Source organism: Nerophis ophidion, linkage group LG18 (assembly GCF_033978795.1).
Source record: "Nerophis ophidion isolate RoL-2023_Sa linkage group LG18, RoL_Noph_v1.0, whole genome shotgun sequence".
In the NCBI taxonomy this organism is placed as follows: domain Eukaryota; kingdom Metazoa; phylum Chordata; class Actinopteri; order Syngnathiformes; family Syngnathidae; genus Nerophis; species Nerophis ophidion.
This window is the reverse complement of record NC_084628.1, coordinates 41,371,890-41,388,505: the sequence shown is the minus strand read 5'-3', so window position 1 is coordinate 41,388,505 and position 16,616 is coordinate 41,371,890. Positions and strand designations below refer to the sequence as shown.

Sequence of the window (16,616 nt, the reverse complement as noted above, 5' to 3'; positions counted from 1 at the left end):
TTTACCAGCAGAGGAGCATGTTCAGCAACGCGCACACACAGAGTACTTAGAAGCAGACACGGTGTGTAGACATTTTGGTGTAAAAAAGTCAAGATAAAGGTGAAGTTATAGCACTGAAACACCCTCATGCAGCTAACATCCATTCCCCAGTGTTTAAGCTACTTCTAAGTCGCGAATCCTGGCCTCCGTGGCGACAAAGTAGGTTTCTTACAAGTATCATTATCACTGCAGGATGAGGAATAGCCCAGCACCACTCACCACTAAAAGTAGTCTCTTTTCATCACATAATTCCACAGTATTTTGGACATCTGTGTTGCTGAATCTTTTGCAATGTGTTCAATTAATAATGGAGACATCAAAGAAGAAAGATGTTAATGGAAAGCGGTGTATTTCGGCCGGCTGTAGCAACACAAACACAGCCGGTGTTTCTTTGTTTGTTGTGAAGCTTTACTATGGAACAGAGCGCTCAAGCAAACATGTTTCTCTACCACGTCAACCGGCAGGTTTCGGGTGCGCAAATTGTGGTAATAAGTCGGCTCTTCCCGTAAACATGAGCGGAGCTTGTGTCGTTCTTCCTGCAGCTGTCAAAGAGGCAGCTGCGACTTTCTTGGCTCCGCCATGGCTTCACTCAGGGACACTGGCGGTCACCACACCCCTCAGACTTTCAGGTATGACTTTATAATCTCACTAAAACACTAGTAACACAATAAGCAGATAAGGGATTTTCCACAATGATCCTAGTAAATGTGTCTAATAACATCTGAATCGCTCCCACTGCCCTGTCTTTTTTTCTCTTGTCCTTCACTCTCACTATCCTCATCCACGAATCTTTCATCCTCACTCAAATTAATGAGGAAATTGCCGCTTTCTCGGTCCGAATCGCTCTCGCTGCTGGTGGCAATGATTGTAAACAATGTTCAGATGTGAGGAGCTCCACAACCCGTGACGTCACGCGCACATCGTCTGCTACTTCCGGTACAGGCGAGGCTTTTTTATTAGCGACCAAAAGTTGCAAACTTTATCGTGGATGTTCTCTACTAAATCCTTTCAGCAAAAATATGGCAATATGGCGAAATGATCAAGTATGACACATAGAATGGACCTGCTATCCCCGTTTAAATAAGAACATCTCATTTCAGTAGGCTTTTAGTACCTGCCCAAGGGCTTGAAAACGTAAATAAAAGAGTATATACATGAATTGAATATATTTTCTGAGCAATTTGACATTAGACACTGTCAGGTTCAAACCCTGATGACATCTATTAAACAAGACAAGAAGCAAGGAGTTGAACAGAGACATAATTAAATCTGGCTCAATGAGGAGAAATGTGTAGACACTGTACCCATGTACATTGTCGCCTCCTCTTTTATTTGGACTTTCCCTGATTACATGGCAACAGCTGTTTCTAAAGGAAGGGGGTCGTAAACAGCCGCTGCCTTTGGTTATAAAAAACAGTTAAAAAAAAAAGGTCGTAAAACAGTTTGAAAGAAAAGGTGCCTGGAGCTTGGGCAGGTCCTGCTTCTTCACCGCTTTGTAGATCTCAGGTCAAGACAATATCTTCCTGTGGATTACAATACATCAGGGGTCACCAACCTTTTTGAAACCAAGAGCTACTTCTTGGGTACTGATTAATGCCAAGGGCTACCAGTTTGATACACACTTAAATAAATTGCCAGAAATAGCCAATTTGCTCAATTTACCTTTAATAAATAAATCTCTCTCTCTCTCTATATATATATATATATATATATATATATATATATATATATATATATATATGTATATATATATATATATATATATATGTATATATATATATATATATATATATATATATATATATATATATATATATATATATATATATATAATGGGTATTTCTGTCGGTCTTTCCGTCGTACATTTTTTTTCCTTTTATGGAAGGTTTTTTGTAGACAATAGATGATGAAAAAAACACTTAATTGAACGGTTTAAAAGAGGAGAAAACACGAAAAAAAAAATTAAAATAACATTTTGAAAAATAGCTTATTTTCAATTAAGCCTCTTTAAAATTCAAAATTCAACCAAAAAAATTTTAAGGGAAAACTACCTAATTGAACGGTTTAAAAGAGGAGAAAACAGGAAAAAAAAGAAAATTAAATTTTGAAACATAATTTATCTTTTTTTCGACTCTTTAAAATTCAACCGAAAAAAAATGAAGAGAAAAACTACCTAATTGAACGGTTTAAAAGAGGAGAAAACAGGAAAAAAATGAAAATACAATTTTGAAACATAATTTATCTTTTTTTCGACTCTTTAAAATTCAACTGAAAAAAAATGAAGAGAAAAACTACCTAATTGAACGGTTTAAAAGAGGAGAAAACAGGAAAAAAATGAAAATTAAATTTTGAAACATAATTTATCTTTTTTTCGACTCTTTAAAATTCAAAATTCAACCCAAAAAAAATTAAGAGAAAAACTACCTAATTGAACGGTTTAAAAGAGGAGAAAACAGGAAAAAAATGAAAATTAAATTTTGAAACATAATTTATCTTTTTTTCGACTCTTTAAAATTCAAAATTCAACCGAAAAAAAATTAAAAGAAAAACTACCTAATTGAATGGTTTAAAAGAGGAGAAAACAGGAAAAAAATTTAATTTTGAAACATAATTCATCTTTTTTTCGACTCTTTAAAATTCAAAATTCAACCGAAAAAAAATTAAGAGAAAAACTACCTTATTGAACGGTTTAAAAGAGGAGAAAACAGGAAAAAAATGAAAATTAAATTTTGAAACATAATTTATCTTTTTTTCGACTCTTTAAAATTCAAAATTCAACCGAAAAAAATGAAGAGAAAAACTACCTAATTGAACGGTTTAAAAGACGAGAAAACAGGAAAAAAATGAAAATTAAATTTTGAAACATAATTTATCTTTTTTTCAACTCTTTAAAATTCAAAATTCAACCCAAAAAAAAAATTAAGAGAAAAACTACCTAATTGAACGGTTTAAAAGAGGAGAAAACAGGAAAAAAATGAAAATACAATTTTGAAACATAATTTATCTTTTTTTCGACTCTTTAAAATTCAACTGAAAAAAAATGAAGAGAAAAACTACCTAATTGAACGGTTTAAAAGAGGAGAAAACAGGAAAAAAATGAAAATTAAATTTTGAAACATAATTTATCTTTTTTTCGACTCTTTAAAATTCAAAATTCAACCCAAAAAAAATGAAGAGAAAAACTACCTAATTGAACGGTTTAAAAGAGGAGAAAACAGGAAAAAAATGAAAATTAAATTTTGAAACATAATTTATCTTTTTTTCGACTCTTTAAAATTCAAAATTCAACCGAAAAAAAATTAAAAGAAAAACTACCTAATTGAATGGTTTAAAAGAGGAGAAAACAGGAAAAAAAATTAAATTTTGAAACATAATTCATCTTTTTTTCGACTCTTTAAAATTCAAAATTCAACCGAAAAAAAATTAAGAGAAAAACTACCTTATTGAACGGTTTAAAAGACGAGAAAACAGGAAAAAAATGAAAATTAAATTTTGAAACATAATTTATCTTTTTTTCGACTCTTTAAAATTCAAAATTCAACCGAAAAAAAATGAAGAGAAAAACTACCTAATTGAACGGTTTAAAAGACGAGAAAACAGGAAAAAAATGAAAATTAAATTTTGAAACATAATTTATCTTTTTTTCAACTCTTTAAAATTCAAAATTCAACCCAAAAAAAAAATTAAGAGAAAAACTACCTAATTGAACGGTTTAAAAGAGGAGAAAACAGGAAAAAAATGAAAATTACATTTTGAAACATAATTTATCTTTTTTTCGACTCTTTAAAATTCAAAATTCAACCGAAAAAAAATTAAGAGAAAAACTACCAAATTGAACGGTTTAAAAGAGGAGAAAACAGGAAAAAAAATGAAAATTTAATTTTGAAACGTTATTTATCTTTTTTTCAACTCTTTAAAATTCAAAATTCAACCGAAAAAAAGAAGTGAAAAACTAGCTCATTCGAATCTTTTTGAAAATTTTTTAAAAAGAATTTAAGGAACATCATTAGTAATTTTTCCTGATTAAAATGATTTTAAAATAGGTTAAAATCCAATCTGCACTTTGTTAGAATATATAACAAATTGGACCAAGCTATATTTCTAACAAAGACAAATCATTATTTCTTCTAGATTTTCCAGAACAAACATTTTAAAAGAAATTCAAAAGACTTTGAAATAAGATTTAAATTTGATTCTACAGATTTGCCAGTATTATTTTTTGAATTTTAATCATAATAAGTTTGAAGAAATATTTCACAAATATTCTTCGTCGATAAAACAGAAGCTAAAATTAAGAATTTTATTCAAATTGTTTTGTTATTCTTTAAAATAAATAAAAAAATACATCTTTTGAACATTGATTTAAATTGTCCGGAAAGAAGAGGAAGGAATTTAAAAGGTAAAAAGGTATATGTGTTTAATAATCCTAAATTCATTTTTAAGGTTGTATTTTTTTCTCTAAAATTGTCTTTCTGAAAGTTATAAGAAGCAAAGTAAAAAAATAAATGAATTTATTTAAACAAGTGAAGACCAAGTCTTTAAAGTATATTTTCTTGTATTTTCAAATTCTATTTAAGTTTTGTCTCTCTTAGAATTAAAAATGTCAAGGAAAGCGAGACCAGCTTGCTAGTAAATAAATACAATTAAAAAAAAATAGAGGCAGCTCACTGGTAAGTGCTGCTATTTGAGCTATTTTTAGAACAGGCCAGCGGGCGACTCATCTGGTTCTTACGGGCAGAGGTAGGTAGTAACGCGCTACATTTACTCCGTTACATCTACTTGAGTAACTTTTGGGATAAATTGTACTTCCAAGAGTAGTTTTTATGCAAAATACTTTTACTTTTACTTGAGTATATTTATAGAGAAGAAACGCTACTTTTACTCCGCTCCATTTATCTGCAATCAGATCGCTACTCGCTACTTTTTTTTATCTATCTGTTAATGCACGCTTTGTTTTGATTTTGTCAGACACGCATTCAAAGCAGGAACTACACATGCTTGCGTTCACCAATCAAATGCAGTCACTGGTGACGTTGGACCAATCAAACAGAGCCAGGTGGTCACGTGACCGACACACGTAAAACCCGACATGTTGAAAAACTTATCGGGGTGTTACCATTTAGTGGTCAATTGTGCAGAATATGTACTGTACTGTGCAATCTACTAATAAAAGTTTCAATCAATCAATCAAAAGTGTCAAGGAAAAAAGACACTTTTTATTTCAACCGTACTTCCCGTCAAAAGCCTAAAGACTGATCGCACACTTCCTGTCTTCACAATAAAAGCGCCGCTCCATCGCGCCTGCGCTAACAAAATAAGAGTCTCCGAAAGCCAGCGCAAACAAGCTAGCAAGCTACGGAGTTTGCCGCCAATGTATTTCTTGTAAAGTGTATGAAAACGAATATGGAAGCTGGACAAATAAGATGCCAAAAACCAACGACTTTCATGATGTATTAGACAGAAAAGAGGAACTTTTTTTCTCCTCCATTTGAAAACGTGGACATTATCAGCACTATACTGTCTGATTCCAATCAATGCAAGTCATCAGAATCAGGTAATACACCAACTTATATTAGAATAGAATAGAGTTTTATTGTCATTATTGCAATGAACAGGTTCAAAGAACAACGAAATTGGAGCAGCTCCTCCTAAGGTGCATATACAATATGGTAGTATAAATTTAAAAAAATAAATAAATAAATAAAAAATAAATTTAAAAAAAAAAGATAGAGATGACAGATGTATCTATGTATACATACATAAAACATTATTTCACATTGTAGTCCAAAAAAATAGAAAAACATTTAAACATTACACATGAGGACATGATGGACATATGGACACTCAGTGCCTGTTTAGTGCTACTATGGCTCTTGGGTAAAAGCTATTTTTTAGTCTATTGGTGCTCGCTTTTAGCACCCTGTAGCGTCTGCCTGAGGGTAGCAGTTCCAGGTGGCTGTGCCCGGGGTGGAATGGGTCTTTCAGGATGCTCTGTGCTTTCCTGAGACAGCGGGAGCTGTACAGGTCAGCCAGGGGGGGGAGGGGGCATCCGATTAACTTCTGGGCGGTCTTTATGACTCTCTGGAGCGCCGTTCTCTCTGCGGCCGTGCAGCTGCTGAACCACACGCAGATGCAGTAGGTCAGGATGCTCTCAATGGAGCACCGGTAGAAGGACACCAGCAGTTCCTGTGAGAGGTGGTTGTTCCTGAGTATTCTCAGGAAGTGCAGTCTCTGGTGTGCCTTCTTGATGGTAGCCGTGGTGTTGGTGCTCCAGGATAGGTCGTTGGCCAGGTGGACTCCCAGGGAGCGGAAGTCGGAGACCCTCTCCACACAGTCACCACTGATGATCAGGGGCAGGATGTCCGTTTTTTTCCTCCTGAAGTCTATGACCAGCTCCTTGGTCTTGGAGGTGTTCAGGGCCAGGTTGTTGACTTTGCACCAATCCGACAGCTTCTCCACCTCATCCCGATATGCAGCCTCGTCTCCCTCCGAGATGAGCCCCACTACGGTGGTGTCATCCGCAAATTTGATGATGGAGTTGCTGGAGTGGGCAGGTGTGCAGTCGTATGTGTAGATGGAGTAGAGAAGGGGGCTCAGCACGTAGCCTTGTGGAGAGCCGTTACTGAGGTGCAGGCTTGATGACATGTGGCGACCCAACTGCACCCTCTGGGGGCGGTTGGATAAGAAGTCCTTAATCCACATGCAGATGGAGTTCGAGAGACCCAGGTCTGACAGTTTGGACACCAGTCTATCAGGAATAATGGTGTTAAATGCTGAGCTATGATCCACAAAAAGCAGCCGCACGTAGCTTCCCCCCGTCTCCAGGTGACCCAGGGAGGAGTGTAGGGCTGTGGCGATGGCGTCCTCTGTGGACCTGTTGGCTCTGTAGGCAAACTGGTGTGGGTCGAGCTCGGGAGGGAGGACTGAGGTGATATGGGTCCGTACCAGCTTCTCGAAGCACTTCATAGCTATAGGTGTAAGTGCAACTGGACGGTAGTCATTCAGACATCTGACAGAGTTCTTCTTCAGCACCGGGATTATTGTGGAGGTCTTCAGGCATGATGGGATGACGGCCTGGGAGAGGGACTGGGTGAAGATCTTCGTAAATACTCCGGCCAGCTGGTCTGCACAGTCTCTTAGTACCTGTCCCGGGACTCCATCTGGGTTCATTAAAGATAGGAATCTATATGTTAAATAAAATAAATGGGTTGTACTTGTATAGCGCTTTTCTACCTTCAAGGTACTCAAAGCGCTTTGACACTACTTCCACATTTACCCATTCACACACATATTCACACACTGATGGAGGGAGCTGCCATGCAAGGCGCCAACCAGCACCCATCAGGAGCAAGGGTGAAGTGTCTTGCTCAGGACACAACGGACGTGACGAGGTTGGTTCTAGGTGGGATTTGAACCAGTGACCCTCGGGTTGCGCACGGCCACTCTCCCACTGCGCCACGCCGTCCCTAATGTTATGTTAAACATGCATGTATATTCATTAAAACACCTTTAACATGTGAACAAAAACGGCAAAATAAATAAGTATAAATTATATACTGTATATATAAAGGTATGTATATATATATATATATATATATATATATATATATATATATATATATATATATATATATATATATATATGATATGTGTGTATGTATATGTATATATATATATATATATATGATATGTGTGTATGTATATATGAGGTAGATCACCTCGACTTGGTCATTTACTAAGTAATTGATTAACGTTGAAAAACTTATTGGGGTGTTACCATTTAGTGGTCAATTGTAGGGAATATGTACTGTACTGTGCAATCTACTAATAAAAGTTTCAATCAATCAATCAATGCCTACTGAGCCTACGGTGCTGTTAAGTTATTGTGGCTCAATTTGCCTTATTTTTTATTTATTTTAATGTATTATTATTTAATATATAATATTGTTTTAGTTGCTTAAGAGATATTCCTGGCTTTGAATTTGCTCACTGCTATTTTTTTGTTTTTGTGCATTATTTGTTGCCGTCATCATTAAAGGAACAGGTTACTCATCAGTTACTCAGTACTTGAGTACTTTTTTCACAACATACTTTTTACTTTTACTCCAGTAAATATTGGGGTGACTACTCCTTACTTTTACTTGAGTAATAAATCTCTAAAGTAACAGTACTCTTACTTGAGTACAATTTCTGGCTACTCTACCCACCTCTGCTTACGGGCGACCTGGTGTTGGTGACCCCTGCAATACAGTAAAGAAAGTGACACCTTCATGTCGCTCCCCATCCTACACAGGGGAGTTTTACCATTCTTCTGCTTGGTAAGATCAAAGACAGCTTTTGTCTGCTGGCTGAGAACTTATTGAAACACCATTTTCCAAACGTGAAATAAATGCTCGGGGTTGACATGAAGAATGTGTACGAGAACTGATTCCCTCACTCAGACCCGTGGCCCTTTACTCAAGGACCTCGTTGACTGTACCCACACAACTAGTAGTTAGTTAAATATGCTGCAGTGGGCAAGACCAGTGGTCTAAGAATGTACAACATTGACATAAATAATGTCTGAAGGCCCAGTAGATCTTCTGCTAGTTTGCCTCTTGGTCCATTGTGTTGAAATCATGACTTTGTGGGCCCCGTCTCACCCAGACTACCACCAGGGACCCCGGACCCACAGCAGAGACTTGGTACACTTGGTAAATACCAAATTGTCCTGTTACTAAATATGACATTTTTTAAACAGCTCGTAACCATTTGTAGTACATTTATTTTTATCATATCCATCCCATATTCTTTGGCAGTCAATTATGTTTTTTTATTTATTTATGAACAGAATTTGAATAAGGTCTTTTCAATCAGGTGTTGAAAACACCTGTGGATGTGATTAGAACCATAACGAGCGACAATTAAACTGATTTGAAAAAGACTGTGACGCTCAGCTTCTTGTAGATGGTCAATGGTGTATTTACAACATGATGAAGTCCAAGGAGCGGTCAAAGAAGTCAAGAGAGGAGGTCATTTCTCTTCATAAGAAAGGATATGGATATAAGAAAATAGCAAAGACATTATCAATCAATCAATCAATGTTTATTTATATAGCCCCAAATCACAAATGTCTCAAAGGACTGCACAAATCATTACGACTACAACATCCTCGGAAGAACCCACAAAAGGGCAAGGAAAACTCACATCCAGTGGGCAGGGAGAATTCACATCCAGTGGGACGCCAGTGACAATGCTGACTATGAGAAACCTTGGAGAGGACATCAGATGTGGGCAACCGCCCCTCTAGGGGACCGAAAGCAATGGATGTCGAGCGGGTCTAACATGATACTGTGAAAGTTCAATCCATAGTGGCTCCAGCACAGCCGCGAGAGTTCAGTTCAAAGCGGATCCAAGACAGCAGCGAGAGTCCCGTCCACAGGAGACCATCTCAAGTGGAGGCGTATCAGCAGCGTAGAGATGTCCCCAACCGATACAGGCGAGCGGTCCATCCTGGGTCCCGACGAGCGGTCCATCCTGGGTCTCGACTCTGGACAGCCAGTACTTCATCCATGGTCATCGGACCGGACCCCCTCCACAAGGGAGGGGGGGACATAGGAGAAAGAAAAGAAGCGGCAGATCAACTGGTCTAAAAAGGAGGTTTATTTAAAGGCTAGAGTATACACATTCTAAGAGACACAGTTGGGAGCATAATTCGCGAGTTTAAAGCTAAAGGCACAGTGGAAACACTACCTGGGCGTGGTAGAAAGAGGATGCTGTGAAGCGTACAGTGGTGAAAAACCCCCGTGTAACAGCTGAGGAACTACAACAGGACATTGCAGAGGGAGGAACGCAGGTTTCGTCCCAGACGAGATGAAGGCCTCCATGCCAGAACTCCCAGGCGCACCCCACTTCTGACTACCAGGCACAAGAAAAATACACTCCAGTATGCTAAAAATCATCTGGACAAACCCTAAAGGTTTTGGGAAACTGTTTTATGGAGTGATGAGACAAAAGTGGAACTCTTTGGGCCTATGAATCAACGTTATGTCTGGAGGAGAAAAAATGAAGCTTACAAAGAGAAGAACACCTCGCCTACTGTTAAGCATGGTGGGGGGTCAGTCATGCTCTGGGGCTGTTTCTCTGTCTCGGGTAGCGGGAATTTCCAGCGTGTTCAAGGCATTATGAATTCTATTTCCTAGCAGGATATATTAGCTGCAAGTGTCATGAAGTCAGTGAGGAAGCTGAGACGTTGGACCTTCCAACAGGACAAGGAATGGGCTAAAATACCTGGAGATGCTTGCAAGAAGCTTATGTATCACCTTTGAAGGATGTCATTACTGCCAAAGGCTGTTCTACTAAGTACTAAAGATGCATGGAACTAGGGGCTTGAATCATTTTGTCAATGAGATATTAAGAAAAATGTCCTTTTTTGCTATTTTGAAAAATACAGTGTTGCAATTGAAGTTGCATTTGTTTATTTGACACATCTTTATTTGATATGACTATAAACAAAATACGGAATAAATGTCCAACTTGCTAAAACACCAAAATTGTGTGGGGGTTGAATCATTTTGATCACAAATGCATATATATATATATATATATATATATATATATATATATATATATATATGTATATATATATGTATATATATACTGCGATGAGGTGGCGACTTGTCCAGGGTGTACTCTGCCTCCGCCCGATTGTAGCTGAGATAGGCACCAGCGCCCCCCGCGACCCTAAAGGGGAATAAGCGGTAGAACATGGATGGATGGATGGATATATATATATATATATATATATATATATATATATATATATATATATATATATAAATATTAGGGCTGGGCAACGATGACAAATTTTAATCGAAGTTAATCGCACTATTTCCCCGATTAATCGCGATTAACTGCATTGTATACACAAAGCCCAATAATGAATTCCAAAGTAGTGTGTAGTGCACCTTTATTGGAATATTCTCCCACATGAACAAAAGCGCCAAAACATTTGTTGTGCAAACACAATTTAAATCAGTCCTTGTTAAATAGCATATTTTATGAAAATCAACTCAAAAAATGTAAATACAAAAATTTAAGCTTATTGCCACTGCCAGGGTATTTAAGTTATCCTGTTTGTTATGGAAAATAAATATAATCTGCATACAAATCTCTGAGCCACAATCATAACATCTGAACAGGCAATTTCGGAAATAACAGCCGAAACAGGGATCTTATGTTTAAAAAACCTATATTATAGGTAGTGGGCTGTTTTAGGGAATTTTTGATCAAATTATCCGTAGTAGCAATATTAATAATGTTGTGTTTATTCTGCGTAGTGCACTTAAAATAATTATGACCATATCTAGGAATTGATATGATGGGAATATTCCGATTGTTTGCATGGTGCTTTGATAAACTGAAGGCATCATATACATGGTACTATATTGTGATGTTATGAGCCAGGGAAAAAAAGAACTACCCTACCCAGCATGCAACAGGAGTGAAGAGCATGCGCGGTAGCCCGGTATAGGTTGTGTGTCGCCATGACGGCATCTTGTATGTTGTGATATGCACGCTCTGAAAGCAAACGTTAAGAACTCAGCCAACACTCCTGGTCTGCATTATTCCTAAATAGACAGACAACACATATACTCCGCTGCTTCACAGGCCGCTGGATGTAGCCGGCAAAGTATTCCCATGCTAGCTAGCCGGTCTAGCAAGCACGCCTCATTCAGTCCAAAACGGCCCGATCTATCCACATCCAGAATTGTCTGGCGGTCGTAAGTGATCCCGGAGTGACCACGCTGTAAGCCAGCCATGACATTTGCAGAATTGTCCGGTATTTTTGCCAAATGTTCCATCTTTACCAAGAGCCCCTCGACCATCTTGTTAAGGAAAGGCGTTAACAAAATAAAAGCATGTAAACAACATACGCAAATATGCGATAAAATAATTGTCGGCGTTAATAGATTGATGAGCTAACTCGTAATTAACGCATTAATTTGCCTACCCCTAATATATATATATATATATATATATATATATATATATATATATATAAATGGATTAAGTAAAGAAGTGAAACAATGAACTAACATGATTCACTTTAAGAAAGTGTTCAAACTATAAGTCTTTACGAGCTACAAAGAAGAAGAAGAATGGTAAATGTATTAAACTTGAGGGGAAAATTATATCATTGATCTCATCAATGACTAACCTGGTTATGAATAACAGTGTTTTATTAACGTTACACTGACTGTGGTGTGTTCAAGTGACGTGTACATTAGATTGTGCAAGTCAAGGACATGGAGTGAGAAAAGGAGTCGGAGTAAATGAGCGTCGCTTCTTCCTACTCCTTTTTGGTAAAAACGTGACGCATCATTTTCAAACTATTATGTTCAGATAAACCCAATCTCAATCTGAATCTGAAATTTCAAACAGATGTAACATGAATTCTCGCAGGTGGCCTCGAACACTCAAATATCCGATTTTCAAAAGTCATCGAATGTCTCGTGGTGACGTCAGGCGCGTTAAAAAAATAACGAGTTGGCCAACTCTTCTCTTTGCGCGTGCTGGTCTGCGGTCAGTTCTGTACTTGCATCGCCAGCTTTGCACTTATATTGACGCACATCCGGCGGCAGAATCACCGATCCTGAGTCAGTGACCGGAAGCGGAAATAGGAAGCTTGGCGGGTTCGTCGAAGCTTTTGGCGCCACCAGCACACTTCACACAGAGAGTTGAGTGTGAGGAAGGAGCAGCAACAACCACAGACGATCTTTTCTGACTTTGTCCTTAAAACTACTTCTTTGCGAACATGATGCAGCTGACTGAAGGAGCGATTGAGGTACAACTGCCTGCCTGTCTTTGCAATTTAATGTTTTAACTGTTCTTCCGGCTTTGTTCACAAACATTACATGTTCGTGCTAAACTAGCTTAAAATCCTCTAAGTCGTTGACGTGTAAATATTCCTCAAGGCTGCTGTGTCAGTTTATGAAAGCAAACTTTTTATACGGACGGCAAGTAAAATGTTTACGAAGTATTTTAGACATAATTGACTATTAAATGATTCCAGGCTCTGTCCAATGGAAATGGTGGAAACGACTCAGTGCTGCAGTTAGTGGTGAGTTGAAACTGCAACATTTTATTGTTTTCTTACAGCTACTGCTTCAAATACTTCACTCATTTGACTAATACTAATATATTGTTTTGAATACTAGTGTGAATGCTCCTGTGCTGAAGTAGAAGTTGACATAATGTCGCATAAAAGTACACACCCAGTTTCCATATGAGTTGGGAAATTGTGTTCGATGTAAATATAAACAGAATACAATGATTTGCAAATCCTTTTCAAGCCATATTCAGTTGAATATGCTACAAAGACAACTCATAAACTTTATTTTTTTGTTGCAAAAATAATTAACTTAGAATTTCATGGCTGCAACATGTGCCAAAGTAGTTGGGAAAGGGCATGTTCACCACTGTGTTACATCACCTTTTCTTTTAACAACACTCAATAAACGTTTGGGAACTGAGGAAACTAATTGTTGAAGCTTTGAAAGTGGAATTCTTTCCCATTCTTGTTTTATGTAGAGCCTCAGTCCTTCAACAGTCCGGGGTTTCTGCTGTCATATTTTACGCTTCATAATGCGCCACACATTTTCCATGGGAGACAGGTTTGGACTGCAGGCGGGCCAGGAAAGTACCCGCACTCTTTTACTATGGTTTAGCTCGGTTGGTAGAGCGGCCGTGCCAGCAACTTCAGGGTTGCAGGTTCGATTCCCGCTTCCGCCATCCTAGTCACTGCCGTTGTGTCCTTGGGCAAGACACTTAACCCACTTGCTCCCAGCGCCACCCACACTGGTTTGAATGTAACTTAGATATTGGGTTTCACTATGTAAAGCGCTTTGAGTCACTAGAGAAAAGCGCTATATAAATATAATTCACTACGAAACCACGCTGTTGTAATATGTGGCTTGGCATTGTCTTGCTGAAATAAGCAGGGGCGTCCATGATAACGTTGTTTGGATGACAACATATGTTGCTCCAAAACCTGTATGGACCTTTCAGCATTAATGGTGCCTTCACAGATGTGTAAGTTACCCATGCCTTGGGCACTAATACACCCCCATACCATCACACATGCTGGCTTTTCAACTTTGCGCCTATAACAATCCGGATGGTTATTTTTCTCTTTGTTCTGGAGGACACCACGTCCACAGTTTCCACGTATAATTTGAAAAGTGGACTCGTCAGACCACGGAACACCTTGGGTATAAAAGCAGCTTCCATGAATTGCTAAGTAATTCACAAACCAGGATGAAGTGAGGGTTACCACTTTGTAAGCAAATTGTCGAACAGTTTTAGAACAACATTTTTCCACGAGCTATTGCAAGGAATTTAAGGATTTTATCATCTACGGTCCGTAAAATCATCAAAAGGTTCAGAGAAAAGCGATGATATTACAAACCTTTGATCCCTCAGCAGGTACTGCAACAAAAACCGACATCAGTGTGTAAAGGATATCACCACATGGGCTCAGGAACACTTCATAAAACCACTGTCAGTAACTACAGTTGGTTGCTACATCTGTAAGTGCAAGTTAAAACTGCTATGCAAAGCAAAACCCATTTTTCAACAACAGCGAGGAACGCACCTGGCTTCTCTGGGCCCGAGATCATCTAAGATGGACTGATGCAAAGTGGAAAAGTGTTCTGTGGGCTGACAAGTCCACATTTCACATTATATTTGGAAACTGTGGACGTGGTGTCCTCCAGAACAAAGAGGAAAATAACCATTCGGATTGTTGTAGGCGCAAAGTTGAAAAGCCAGCATGTGTGATGGTATGGGGGTGTATTAGTGCCCAAGGCATGGGTAACTTACACATCTGTGAAGGCACCATTAATGCTGAAAGGTCCATACAGGTTTTGGAACAACATATGTTGTCATCTGAGCAACGTTATCATGGACGCCCCTGCTTATTTCAGCAAGACAAGTGCTACAACAGCGTGGCTTCGTAAAAAAAAGAGTGCGGGTACTTTCCTGGCCCGCCTGCAGTCCAGACCTGTCTCCCATGGAAAATGTGTGGCGCATTATGAAGCATAAAATAGGACAGCGGAGACCCCGGACTGTTGAAGGACTGAAGCTCTACATAAAACAAGAATGGGAAAGAATTCCACTTTCAAAGCTTCAACAATTAGTTTCTTCAGTTCCCAAACGTTTATTGAGTGTTGTTAAAAGAAAAGGTGATGTAACACAGTGGTGAACATGCCCTTTCCCAACTACTTTGGCACGTGTTGCAGCCATGAAATTCTAAGGTAATTATTATTTGCAAGAAAAATAAAGTTTATGAGTTTGAACATCAAATATGTTGTCTTTGTAGCATATTCAACTGAATATGGGTTGAAAAGGATTTGTATTCTGTTTATATTTACATCAAACACAATTTCCCAACTCATATGGAAACGAGGTTTGTAGAAATGGTTTTGGTGCGAGAATGTCCCATTCATTTCCATAGGAACTTCCTGGAATTTCGGCAAAAGCGGTATTTTTTTTGGGAAATGGTAAAAAAAAAAAGAAAAAAAAAAGGTCTGAACGAGTTGGAATGGTTGGTTACCCACATTGTCAGTCCTCTCCAAGGTTTCTCATAGTCATTCCCATCGACGTCCCAGTGGGTTGTGAGTTTTTCCTTGCCTTGTGTGTTGTTGTGGCTTGTGCAGCCCTTTGAGATACTTGTGATTTAGGGCTATATAATTAAACATTGATTGTGTTGGCCCTGTGAGGAGATGGCGACTTGTCCAGGGTGTATGCCGCCTTCCGCCCGATTGTAATTGAGATAAACACCAGCACCCTCTGCGACCCCTAAGGGAATAAGCAGTATAAAATGGATGGATGGATGAATGACTAATTGAAATGGTTGATGTTAGAATTTTTTGAAAATCGGTTGGGAATTGTTGAAGTAGTAACATGTTGTAATATGGAATTCCTGGAATTTTTTTAGAAAACATGGAATTTTGTTTTTTTTTTCCTGATTAAGAGGAATGTTTTGACGGTGGAAATGTGTTGGGAAAAATGTGGGAGGAGTAGTCGCCAGAAAAAAAGGGTGGAAATAAGGCAGGAATTCTGGAAATTCCTGGATTTTTTTTAAACTTGGAAAAATGATGGTTGGACTGTCCAGAATGGTGAAATAACGGTGGAGAAATGTTGAGGTAGTAACATGTTCAATTGAGAAATGGTATTACATAATTCCTGGAAATTTGGGAAAATCAGGAATTTTTCAAGTTCAAAAAGCAATTTTGATTTTTTTTTTCCTGATTAAGAGGAATGTTTTGACGGTGGAAATGTGTTGGAAAAATGTGAGAGGAGTCGTAGTCAGAAAAAGGGGTGGAAATAGGGCAGGAATTTTGGAAAATTCTGGGAATTTTCTGAACTCGGAGAAATGATGGTTGGAATGTCCAGAATGGTGAAATACCGGTGGAGAAATGTTGAAGTAGTAACATGTTCAATTGAGAAACGGTATTACATAATTCCTGGAAATTTGGGAAAACCAGGAATTTTTCAAGTTCAAAAAGCAATTTTGATTTTTTTTTCCTGATTAA

General features: G+C 37.9%; 1 protein-coding gene across 1 annotated transcript in view; it reads left to right on the top strand.

Moving 5' to 3' along the window:
• The first annotated feature begins 12,683 nt into the window (after nt 1-12,683).
• The window catches only part of rpa1 (replication protein A1), a 90,726-nt gene continuing 86,793 nt past the window's right edge, over nt 12,684-16,616 (top strand). Inside the window, exons 1-2 of the mRNA XM_061878123.1 lie at nt 12,684-12,865; nt 13,094-13,141. Coding sequence (XP_061734107.1) covers nt 12,836-12,865; nt 13,094-13,141 — 78 coding nt within the window. The 5' untranslated portion in view covers nt 12,684-12,835. The remainder of the gene's footprint in view (nt 12,866-13,093; nt 13,142-16,616) is intronic.